This window comes from Falco cherrug, chromosome Z (assembly GCF_023634085.1).
Source record: "Falco cherrug isolate bFalChe1 chromosome Z, bFalChe1.pri, whole genome shotgun sequence".
NCBI classification, from domain to species: domain Eukaryota; kingdom Metazoa; phylum Chordata; class Aves; order Falconiformes; family Falconidae; genus Falco; species Falco cherrug.
The window spans coordinates 50,729,969-50,742,612 of NC_073720.1; the positions used below are offsets into that span (position 1 = coordinate 50,729,969).

General features: G+C 42.6%; 1 protein-coding gene across 1 annotated transcript in view; it reads left to right on the plus strand.

The window, feature by feature from the left end:
- The first annotated feature begins 2,863 nt into the window (after positions 1-2,863).
- The window catches only part of FBN2 (fibrillin 2), a 178,786-nt gene continuing 169,005 nt past the window's right edge, over positions 2,864-12,644 (plus strand). Inside the window, exons 1-5 of the mRNA XM_055699766.1 lie at positions 2,864-3,471; positions 4,877-4,959; positions 8,615-8,713; positions 9,303-9,398; positions 11,791-11,886. Of these exons, the coding sequence (XP_055555741.1) occupies positions 3,248-3,471; positions 4,877-4,959; positions 8,615-8,713; positions 9,303-9,398; positions 11,791-11,886 (598 nt within the window). The 5' untranslated portion in view covers positions 2,864-3,247. The remainder of the gene's footprint in view (positions 3,472-4,876; positions 4,960-8,614; positions 8,714-9,302; positions 9,399-11,790; positions 11,887-12,644) is intronic.

Consider the following 12,644-nt stretch of genomic DNA (forward strand, 5'->3'; position numbering starts at 1 on the left):
TTCAAACTCCTGCATCAGTCACATGATGTCAATATATCAGGGCATCTTCTGTGAAAGAAGCTATTCTATTTTATAACAGCTAGGGATTATGATGGGAGGGAACCTCTAGGATTATCCATTTCAAACATTTTTTAAGACTTGGGAGACAAAGCCTACAACATCTTTCCTAAAGAAATCTAGTTTCATCCCAAATGTACTTAACAATTTTAAGTTCTACTTCTAATGAAGACCTGTATTCCTGTTTTATTGAAGAAACTATTCTAATTGTAGCACTGATTTGAATTATTATCACTTCATGTATTTTTTCTTCTATTTTCCTTCACTGTTTTTAAGAGAACTGCTGTTACAAACCCTTTAGCAGTGGTTGTCTTCCCATTGACCATACTAGTGGCGTTTAAGTGCAGATATTCTAATTTTAACACATCTTTTTATACCGTGAATGATCAGAACCTAATCATCATTTCAGATTATGTCTGATCAGTGTCTTGTAACCATAAGAGGTATTAATGCTTCCCTTTCTAACAAAGACAGCTTTGCTGGAAAGTACTTAATCTGTATGCATACTTACATGGACCATGAATACCACAATCTTATCAGAATTAAGAGTCCTTGCTATTGAATGCTTTGTAGTTTTGTGTGCTAGTTCCTTTCAAAATTCTAGAAAGGTGCTACCTAGCCCTCTTCTGGTATGACTGCGATGGGATCTGTGGGTCTTAGAAATCACTTAACAAATCACTGGTGGCTGCCGACCATTTGCCGACCATTCCTGTGCCTAATATCTATGACGAAAAAAACCCCAAACAAACAGTAAGAAGTATATATATCTTGGCTTTAAAGCTTAACTTTTTTTCCCCCGAATATCTAGCCCACCCCTGCTGTGTAACTGGTTCACCTTTTTTGTTGTTTGTTTCACTGATATTTTTTTTTTCCTTAATATTTTCTTGTGTTGTCCTTTTCAAGACGTAGCTCTGTCTGACTTCTGGGAATTACTTCTTTATCTCTGTGCTTCCTGATATCCAAGGCCCTAAGCTTATCTCAGATCAGTTCTTTCCTTTTTATTCTTTGTAGGTTGCCTGCTTATTCTTCACATTTTTTCTTGAGATAGTTATTCAAGCAAGCAGGCATGGAATCCTTCTCTCCCCCTGGCTTTGCTACGTGCATCTCATTCATGACGGGTTTAACAGCTCCTGTTTTGAAGAAGCTCCAAACCTCACCTATATTCATGAGTTTCCTTGAACTCTTCTACCTAGTTGTCTTCATTAAATAGTTCTTTCATTAAATGCTTCCCTTAGTTTCCCTAAATTTCTCAAGGCTTTACCTTTAAAGATTCAGTTCCTCCCATGCCAAGTCACTTTTGCTAACCTTCCCAACTTAAAATTAGCTTCTGGTGAATCAGAATATAGATCTGTAAATGCAGCCACTGGACTGTGAAAGTAGCCAGTGACTTGAATAAGGGAATAGCTTCCTGGCTTCTTAGCTAGTGGGTTTTGTTGCAGAGATAACAAGACATGACTCCTGCATCTCATTCTAGAATTAGAAATGACACATAATATGCACACGGAGCTAAAAGAAGCTGCTACATGTTTTCTGTTTTGTTTTAAAAGGAAAAAAACCCCAACAACTTTCCTTGTTGCCAAAGGATGCCATGGTATGTATGGTGAGGTGCTCAACCGTATAGCTGTAATTCAAAGCAATAAATCTTCTCAGATGACAAAACCAGATTGTGTCCTGTTGTTATCAGAACAACCCAGAGAAAGCACTCAGGGATTTTCAGCAAGGACATGCCTTCACTGCTTTTGTTTCCTTTTTCCTGATGGCTAACTGTTCAGCACATCTAGGTAAAGGCATGGTTATGGCCTTAAAAAGTAATTACGAAATTAGCCAAGCTAGGAGGGTTTTTTGCATTCATTTTAAGATGCTTATGTAGAGAAAAACAGGGAGAGGAAAACAAGTAAAACTTTAGCGTGCGAACCTCAAAAAACGACTCCCGAAGGAAACCACAAACTCATATAGTTCAAAGGCTCTTAGCTCTTGGTGCCTTTTGAAGTGTTTTGAAGAAATTTGTCAGCTTGCTGGCAAAACCACCGATACAGGCGGCTGAACCAGGCGGGAACGAGTGCCCACGCCAGGCGCCCTTGCCTGGCGCTCCCGGCCGACCCCGCCGAGGCCCCGCGTCCGCTCCGGCGGGGTGCGGGATGGGTGCGCGGCTCCCGCCCCCGTCTGCCTGCGGGGCCGGGTGGAAGGGCCACCCTCAGGCCTGATCCTGCCGGGCCCCGTCCTGAAGCCTGGCCCTGGCCCTCTCCTTTGGACCCCGGATGCTTTTCTACGGAGGGGTTTTACCGATCAGTCTCCCCGCAAAGGCGGGACCACGTACATTTCATGGTGCAGTTCTCAGGGACTTGGGAGGGGACGCGGAAGGAAAGCGCAGACTTCCCCGTTAAGCCAGCTCTACCTGCAGCGCCCGCCCTCCGTGTGCTCCGCGTCCCCGCGGCTCTCCGGCAGCCGCCCGCCCGCCCCCTCGCTCCCCTCCCCCGCCGCTCCCTCTTCCCGGCCCCCGCCGCAGCCCCACGTGTGCGGCGGCAGCGGCTCCCGCTCCCCTGGGTCGGCCCGGCCCGCTGGGCTCCGCTGTGCCAGCGGCGCAATCCGCATCCCGCATCGACCCCGCATCGATCCCGCATCGATCCCGCATCAATCCCGCGACCGCGGAGCCGCTCGACCCCTCCCCCCCGGGCGGCCGCACACCGGCCGGGAGCAGCAGCCCCGCCCCCGCCTCCCGGCCTCTCCCGCACCGCCCGCCAGCTGTAACATCGCCCCTTGCGCCGCACGGGGGCTTTTGCTCTCCTCACTGTCCGCCTCGGCACATTTCTTTGGACGCGCTTATTCCTAATTATCATCTTGTGTTCGTTTTTTCTAGGGAAGTTCAACGTGGTTCTGTTGGATTTCCTTTTAAGGAGGGAGGGGGAGAAAAACCCAAGCAACTCGACTTCTCTTTTTCCCTCCTTTTCCCCCTCTCTTTGGAGAGAGAGGAGGGGGGTGATGCAACGTGGACCCCGCCGCTGGTATCACCGCGTTCCGCTGACGGCCGCGGCGGCAGGGCAGGCTGGGGAGGAGAGAAGAAAGAGTTTCCGTCGCTGAAGCCTTCCCCCAGTGAGGAGCGGGGCCGTGCCCCTGACGGCGGTGCGGGACAGGCACACCTCTCCCCGGCTCCCCGCCCGCCCCCGCCGTTTCCCACCGGGGCAACCGCAGGATGGGGAGACGGCGGTGGCTCTGGGTGCAGCCCTGCATCCTGTGCCTGGGCTGCCTGGCGCTCTGGGCTCAGGGAGCAACCGGGCAACAAAAGCCTCCGCCGGTCCGCCCCGCCGGAGCAGCGGGCGGCATGTACCCTGGAGCCGCGTACCGGGAGGACGGGGCCGGCAGCGCCGCCGCCGCCGGCCGGGTCCGCAGGCGAGGACAGCAGGACGCGCTCCGCGGGTAGGGATGTGTTCCGCGGGCAGGGATGTGCTCCGCGGGTAGGGACGTGCTCCGCGGGCAGGGATGTGCTCCGCGGGAAGAGATGTGCTCCGCGGGCAGGGATGTGCTCCGCGGGCAGGGATGTGCTCCGCGGGAAGAGATGTGCTCCGCGGGCAGGGATGTGCTCCGCGGGCAGGGATGTGCTCCGCGGGAAGAGATGTGCCCCGCGGGCAGGGATGTGCTCCGCGGGCAGGGATGTGCTCCGCGGGAAGAGATGTGCTCCGCGGGCAGGGATGTGCTCCGCGGGCAGGGATGTGCTCCGCGGGCAGGGATGTGCACCGCGGGCAGGGATGTGCTCCGCGGGCAGGGATGTGCTCCGCGGGAAGAGATGTGCTCCGCGGGCAGGGATGTGCTCCGCGGGCAGGGATGTGCTCCGCGGGCAGGGATGTGTTCCGCGGGCAGGGATGTGCTCCGCGGGAAGAGATGTGCTCCGCGGGCCGGGATGTGCTCCGCGGGTAGGGACGGGCTCCGCAGGTAGGAACACTCTCCGCGGCCAGGGACGCGCCGCGCCGCGCTCGGGCCTCCCCGCCGCCGCCCGCCCGACAGCCCTTCCCGGCCCCCGCCGGCCCCCGCGGTCAGCGCCGCGGAGCCCGCCCCGCAGCCAGCCGCTGCCTCCCCGCAGCAGTCCCCCGCCTCAGACCCCCGACTATGGTCCTTGCGTTTGCCTTCGGTACATTTTGCCCTCCCGCCCCGTTCCGCAACGGAGGGATTGCGCTCAATTGAACTGGGTATTTTGGCCTCGGCTGTGAAATGAGGTCTTTTAATTATTGCGGTTATATTAAAAGCAGACATTGTGTGGGGCTGCGTTACAACTAATGGATGTACAACGCTGGGCTTTTTACTCGAGCATGTTACAATATTAAGATGCTTGGACATTCACTTCGGTTTCTGCAGGGAAACTAAGCAAAATCTGTTTTTCCTGGTGTTTCGGGGAGCTCTTGGTAATTTGAATTAGCTTGTTAGTCTTTATGATCAGTCATTGTGTCTGTCTTGTGTCAGATGGCAGCATGAAGCCAGTTTTTATAGCAAGGTTTCTAAGACTGTATATGAATGAAGAGCCAAACTCATCCCTTGCATATCCTAAATAATTCTACCAGGGATGAATGTGGCCTGCTGTTGCCTAGCTTGCCTCTCCTCTTTGTACTAACCAGTTGAACTAATATAAAATAAAATGGCTTGGAACTTCTTATAGCGGAAGAAGATTTTATTCCTTTAGGGAGGATTTTTTTTGTAGATAGCTTTGCTATACACTTTGTTTTTATTTCATGCAGCTGGTTTCTTCCCCTGTGTGTACATAAAAATTTGGATACAATTTACATTGTTTTATATTGTTGTATATACTTTTATTTGTTTGTCTGTGTGACAGGCCAAATGTGTGTGGCTCTAGATTCCATTCGTACTGTTGCCCTGGATGGAAAACGCTCCCTGGAGGAAATCAGTGCATTGTTCGTAAGTGTCTGACTTCAAGTTTCTACTGCCCTAGGGGTAATAATAAAAATAAATATTCTTTGTGAGTTACTGCCCCATTCAATATGAGAAAAGAGAATTCAGTTCTGTCTTTTGCCTTATTTCTGAAGAGAAGAGAAAAATATGGATTTACAAGTCTACTTTTGTTGCAATCAAAAGATCAGCCAATTGCTGTATTTTCCTTGGTGTGCTCGTAAGAGGCATGTCTGCACTTAGTTTTTACATAAGAACATGACAATGAAGGAAGAAGGAAAAAACCTTCCAGAAATCAAATAATCCACTATAGTAACAGGAAAAAAAAAAGCCAAAAGGTCTTTATATAAAGCAAATCAGATCTTAATTTTTGTGAAACTTCTGTGCTAGGCTTGGAATTGCAATCAAATGGAAAACTTTACATCTGGAGTGCTTATTCACTTGCTTGTCGCTTTTAGTTGTGTTTTAACAGCTATAAAGCATGTAGACTGGAATTACTGCTTGGTCATAATAGGTACTGTGCTGACAGATGTGGCTGTTGACATGGCTTGGCAAAAAAACCCATCCAAATCTGCTCAATGCTCTGGTTAGGGAATGTTGCCTACCTAGAAAGGAAGTAGAGAATTATGTTTTCTGTCTGTTAGACAAAAGCTATTAGACACATGCTTGTTAGAGTTCTTGATTCTTAATATGAGTCTGTTCCCATTCATCCTAGCCTGTCATCATCTCTCTTGCTAATAAGTGTGCTCAGCTTCAGAACTCAGGTTCAAGAACGTATTTCCCTGTACATAAGCAATGAAGGTCTCTGTAATACTCCAACAAACTACAGACATATAGGACTAGTGAAGGAATGGGCAGTAAGCCATGGTATGTGGCCATAAAGGTGACTTTTTGGGCTGCTGCCTTATGATTCAGGACTGTTAACCTGTTCATACTCGTTTTACATGAATGAATTTGCCTTGCTAGTAATTCTTATGAAGGTGCCATGTGTATCACAGATTTTTATCTGAGGTTGACCTAGCATTTCCTTGCAAAGGTTAATAAACATGTCATTCAGAGGAAGATGCTGGTATCAGTACCACTGTGTGATAAGAGGAGCTCCTCAAAATATTCAGATCACATTTATTATCTCATAATACTGGCTTACTTAAATGCAAACTGGAGTTGCTGTTGGTAGGTTTTCAGGTTCAGCTGGCTATCTCTGATTTACTTTCAATTTATGTGCACAAAGGATATCTTTTAGCTCCTGTTTACTTACTGAAGCTTAATTGCAGCTCCCTAACGTGTTTGAAGGGTGAATGATTTTGCCAGACCATCTGTAAGATTGGCTGTGACCCTTTTTTGTATTTTTGGTGGAGGTTTGAGAGCACAGATTGCTATGCTCCTATTAAACATTTGTTGAGATGATGATCCTTCTGGCTAGAGCTGTTTAGCTAGATGAAGCCTTCTTCACAAGATGATGGACAAGGTAGCAAACTTCTTGTTGGAGATGCATTGATTATATTTAGTGCAGATTGTAACTGGTGATTTTAAAGTATTACTTCATGAAGAGAGATCAATGATCTAGTAGTGGTGGGTCAACAGGAAACTGGTCTGACTTTGCAATGTTTTCATTTGATAATGTGATGATGGTTGTTGGTGGTTTGTGACATATTTGTGATTAAAAGTGATCTGTTACCTAAAAAACAAGGGTCTGGTTGGGTTTATTTTTTCTTTAAATAAAATAAACTGCTCTGACTAAAGCACATTTAGAATATGCTTTTGGCTATAGGGCTTTGAGTTGATAAAAAATTATTCCCTAACAGATAATTAACAAAATGGAACAGATAATTAACAAAATGGTCTAAATGTAGACCTCGCTTAACCAGGACATTGATCTATGTTGTATGAAGATGGACTGAACATTCATACAAGGAAAACAGTCCTGTTACGTGTTTGTCAAGTGCACTAAATCTGAGTCCTGTTTCTCACTTTTACGCCTGCTAATGGAAAAAAATATTTTGTATCAGCCAGTGGTATGTCTCTAATTTCAACTAAATAGCAAAATCCCACAAACTCTTTCACCTCTCATGCCTTCATGTTTAGGGCATGGCTGTAGAAGAATGTAATGGTAATTGTGGATGATCCACATTGCATCTCTTCGATGCCCAAAGAGTGGTGTCAGTGGACCCCTGCTGTGGCTTTGTCTACTCCCCTCCAAAGGCAATGTGGCCTTTATTGGAGTATGTCAAGGAGGATGTGGGTTTAGAAAATCTGTTCTGGTTTGGTCTGAGTTGGCATCAGTACAGAGCTTCTGATTTGGTGGAGAAAAGTTGAAAGAGAGCATGTTAATTTATCAGGGGGCATATTTAAATTCTATAATGGGGCAAGAAAATTATTTGCTTCCTTGTAGGAGTTATGTCTCGTTTATGCATTTTTTTTCTAAATCAGAGGTAGAGCACAAGCATTCTGGGAAAGGCCTTATCTCTGCTTCCTTTTTTTAAAATGTATATGGCCAGGTGTGGGGTTTTTTTTCCTTTCCTTTTAATAGACATAGGCAGGGTTTTTTTAGGTTGTTGGTATAGTCATGACAAATTATCTGTCAAAGTATTTGTTCTTTTTGTAGTCCTTCAATGGAGATATGCTTCCAGATTTTTTGATTCTTTCAAAACCCCAGAGTTATTTACAAAGATACTGTGATTCTTGGTTGTTGGGTTTTTTTTTTTTGCTTTACAAGCTGTCTCTCACACAATAGTGGTTTTTTAAGTCCTCCTGTCTCGTACTGGGTACTGGCTCTTAATGATTCATGGTCTCTTTTGGTGCATTTGCTAATCCAGCAGATTATTTAGATGTATTCATTTGGATCTCGTTTAGAATCTGGATTTAACCTTTAACTCTTTCCTTGTTCACTTGTTCCTTCGTGCAATAGAGCTCCCTTGGCAGATGAGTGAGAAGGGAAGGCACGATTTAGATGCATCAGGGGGATAGCACAACAGCGTGCATGTTATGGATCCATAATACAGTGTGGACAGCCTTCCCTGAAATTTTTATAAAGTTAGTTTCTAAATGACGATGGAGATTTGAGTACAGAAAACTGTGTTTAGGGAAGCTACACAAAATCTCTAAAGCCCATCATTTGGACATGGACTTCTCAAAAAACGGGTTTGTGTGAAGGATGGATAATCTTAGAAAAAAAGAGACCCTAAAATGCCTCTAAAATAGCAATTATAAGAGAGGAGCTATACCATCAATTGACATTATGATCTATATTGTTTCTATTCATTCATATCTTGGATTCTTGGTAAACTTACTGGTCTTGTGGTCTACAATATGTAAATTTAATAATTTTACATTACTCATGTAATAGGCTGGTAGAACTAATTAGGGAAAGACTTGATTATCTGGTTTCAGTGGTCAGACCGATGTTTGAATATGCCATATATGATTCTCTTTGCCTTTAAATTTGTCAGAGATATTGCTTACACCAAAAATTAGTTTGCTTTATTTAACTTACAATTACTTTTGCATGTATATAAACTCTCCCATTGAAATAGGCATTCAAGTGTTCCTTTTGTTTTGTTTTGGTTGTGTTTTCTAAAAGAAGCTGTTAACATACTTAGGACTTTTTCCTCTAGTTTAAGACTAAGGTTACTATTAATCACTGTCTTTTTGTGTTTTTCCTCAGCAATTTGTAGAAATAGCTGTGGTGATGGATTTTGTTCCCGTCCTAACATGTGCACTTGTGCAAGTGGACAGATACTACCTACTTGTGGATCAAAATCTAGTAAGGACTTTCTATATTTGTTTTCATTACAGATTTCATTTTAGGTAATTCTTTTTGACTGTCAAGTCAGAAATAACTACTGTGTAAATTCTTTAAAAAGAACTTGTCATTACTGCATATATGCATGTAACGCTTTGGCATATCTCTGGTTTTTGATAAAGTTTGATACACTATGCATGTATGTTTACTCTGTGTGAAAAATTGGGAAAAAAAGTGTTTAGAGAGATAAGCAAGTTTAAATACAAATTTGCATGTTATTAACATTTTCATCAAGTCCATTTTCCTAAGCAATGAGGATTGTACAGCCTCCAAGAGAATTAAAAGTTCCAAGTTGCTAAATAATAGGCATGGAAAACTAAAAAACCCTCTTTTTTTTAAAAAAACAACTCTTCCTTTTAAAATAATGGCTGACTAATAGCTACAGTGTGGACGGCTTTGGTTACAAAATACCTGAGTGTACATTTAAATACATGACATATTGTACAAAGCTCATGTCTACTTTTAGATGCCTCTGTTGTCATTCACATTTGCTTCCTAATGTGGTATCTCTGCCTAACACTGGTATCTCTCTGCCTGGGCTCCGCTGCAGTACAAAAGTGCAGCATTAGTTGCATGAACGGTGGCACATGCACGGATGACCGGTGCCAGTGCCAGAAGGGCTACGTTGGAACTTACTGCGGGCAGCGTAAGTAACTGCTCTGTTGCATTTAAAAGTAAATCTGCATAAGTCCTGCAAGTTAGCTCTTTCACTGCAGGTAGAGTAGGAAGATAAAAAAAGCCAACATGCTGAAATATAACGAGAAGTCTGTGACAAATTTAGTGCTTTTTTGGGGGTATAGTGTTTACCTGAAAGTCACTTCATGCTTGAAGTGCATTTATAATTCTCTAAAAATCTGAGTAGGGATTGAATTCACCAAACAGTTTTGGAAGATCCTTTGGGAACAGTAGCAGCATACATCCCACTCTCCTTCTCTTACCAGGTGATCACTAATTTTTCATTCTATTTTATGAAGTTTATCCATCTAAGAACAACAGCCTAACTGCTGTTAAAGCACGTTTTTCTGTTTTCTACTTGACTAAGGAAAAACATTAAATATAGTTCAAGCTTTTGAATACCTTTTCAGTTTGGCAGACAGGCTAGAAAGTCAACTATTTGCACAGCTCTACCTGTCACAGTAGTGTTTACAAGCTGTACAAATGTAGCAAACAAAAATCACTAAGGGCTGCAGGGATGAGGAAAGACTCAAAGTGTATTCTGAAGCCAGCTGGCTACTAATTACCTGAGAAATTAATTGCTGAAGTTAGTCTGAAGGAACTGGAGACAAATAAAAGGCAGCCATGCAAAGAGCAGTTAACTGAACAGTTAGACTATTCAGTTACACTGAATCCCTTTGTCTTGATAATTTTTGCAAATGATGGAGAGCAGTCTTGCTCTTGGTTTATTTCTACCTAGATAAAATTCTCTAAAATTTTAGGTAATAATTTTAATCCTAAAATGTAAATATTGCTAAGAGTTGCTAGCCCCTTGCTGGTACTTTTAAAGAATTGGGTCAACACCTGAATGCTCTCACACAGGCCATATTCCAGTGAATAAATGAAAAGGGGACTGGATTTTCAGGCAGTGACTCTAGAGCAATCCAGAAGATTTGAACAAACTTGAAATTTGCCTTATTGTACAGTTAAAATTTGAAGTAAGATTGAGTATTTTTCTTCTAGACACAATATGGAATGAATGTCTGAAAAATGTAAAATTGTCATTATCCTTTTTACTTAATTTATTTACTATATATATTTAGAAATGTGTCTTAAATACAATGAAGTTAATTGTCTTGCGAAAGTGTCATTGTCCTTTAATTCAGTAAGGTGACACATGCAGAGAAGTGTCTTCATTTTATGCACAAGATACACCTTATCAGTAAAAAGTAATTCAGTTTTATAGTTCTTGATAAGAAGTAGGGCTTCATCACATTTCCACATAACCATATATTTTATGTTCCCCATTGTGATATAGTTGACGTGTATATTTTTTCCAGTCAGCTTGAAATACTTACCTTCTCTAGGTCGCTGAGGTTCTTTTGCGCTGGATACTCAAGTGTGTTAAAAATGCCGCCTCCAGACTGGTGAGACCTGTGTAGGAAGGTAGCCTGGAGACTTCTAGACCAAAGTCCCTTTGCTCTTGTTCAGAGCCACTTAAAAATGGTGGGGCTCTCCTTTATGGTGAAATACATTGATTTGGAACATGTGTGAATTCTGAACAAGGCTGTGTGTCCTGGAAGCAATAAGCCTGAAAACAGACCGGATTAGTTAGTTAAAGCACTCTTAATGGCATTTTTCAACCTTGCTGAAGAACCGTCTTCCTTTCAAATTGAGAAGATTTCAGTGCTTTGACAGCATGTTTTGTTCTTTACTCACACCATTGATAAATTACATGAATGGGTGCTCTGAAGTTCTTCAACTGTAAAATATCTTCTCTGTCTATATGTACTGTGGATTTATACTCCCCCAAAATTGTTTTATTTCTTGTTGGGATCTTTTAGGAAACAGTTTTTTGAAGGTACTTACAGACAAGTTAAAATGATAATTCTTTTCCCTTGCTCTAAACATCACTTCTCCTGCCAGTATCAACTCTGAGAGGTGAATTACCTGTCTCTTTGACTTCCCAGGCCTCCCTTCTTGAAAGGTTTACTGCTGTTGTGAATGAATAGTACAACTTAATACACTCAGAAAATCTCAAAATAGACGAGTTTTTATCTGCTAAGTTTGGTGATGGTTATAAATTCTTGAAATTGGCGACTAGAGCTGCACAACTGTTTAAAAATTAGTTAAACATCTGCTGATCTGTGCTAAATGTGATTAATTAATCATATGCTTGCTATTAGCATCACACAGGTGCTAATGGAATTTGAGTTGAACAGTCATTACTGTTGGTGATGATGGGTAGGAAGGAGATCAGTTTGATCTTCAGGTCCAGAAAGATTTAGATCGGTTGAGAGGAAAAAAATTATTTTTGAATACCACATATGATAATCTTTGAAATATCATTACTATAACATTTTAATATTTTTTTTTAATTAAAGCTGTCTGTGAAAATGGCTGCCAGAATGGAGGACGGTGTATTGGACCTAATCGCTGTGCATGTGTCTATGGATTTACTGGCCCTCAGTGTGAAAGAGGTAAAAGAAAGAAATAAGGAAGGAAATTATGAAAAGTTATATGCAACAGTGCAGTATGTATATATTTTATGCTGTGTATTTTCTGGCTGAGCCAGTAAGCTTCCAGTAAACCATTTATTATTTGTAATTTTAGAAACTGTCTTCCTTTTTAGTCCGGTAGCCCCATTTCATATTGGCAAGTACAAAACTGTCATAATTAGTACGAATTTCAGCTCATTTAGGCTGCTTATTTTGTTCATGTAACAGTTCAAATTTGATCTATCTTTTGCTCTCAGCTTCGTGAAATAACTTGATAGCAAAATTGCTGATCGTGTAACTAACTGAAGGATTCTTTTTCTGTGTAACACCTCTTTCACAAGAGGAACTTGGGAAGTTCCTTGCTCTGGTTAGTTCTGTCCTACAGGAGAAAGTGAGATGGAGCGAAAAAATAACCAGTTACCAGGATACTGAGATCAGTTCCTAAAACCATGCTTATATGAGAAAACATCTTAAACGTATCTTAACTAATTGTGCTTTCATGAAATGGGGACTAATCTAGGATTTTATTATAAAATTTTAGGGAAAAATCCTAAGCTGCCTTTTATGGGTTTAGAGATACCGACGAAGTCAGTTTCAATGGAGCTGAACAAAATGTTACACTATGTGGTTAGCACGCAAAGAATTAAGGCACTGAATCTACATACCATGATTTAGAATAAACCTGCTTCCACTCTCAGAAATCTATAGTTCATGCTTTTTAGTAAATCAGAGCATTGTTT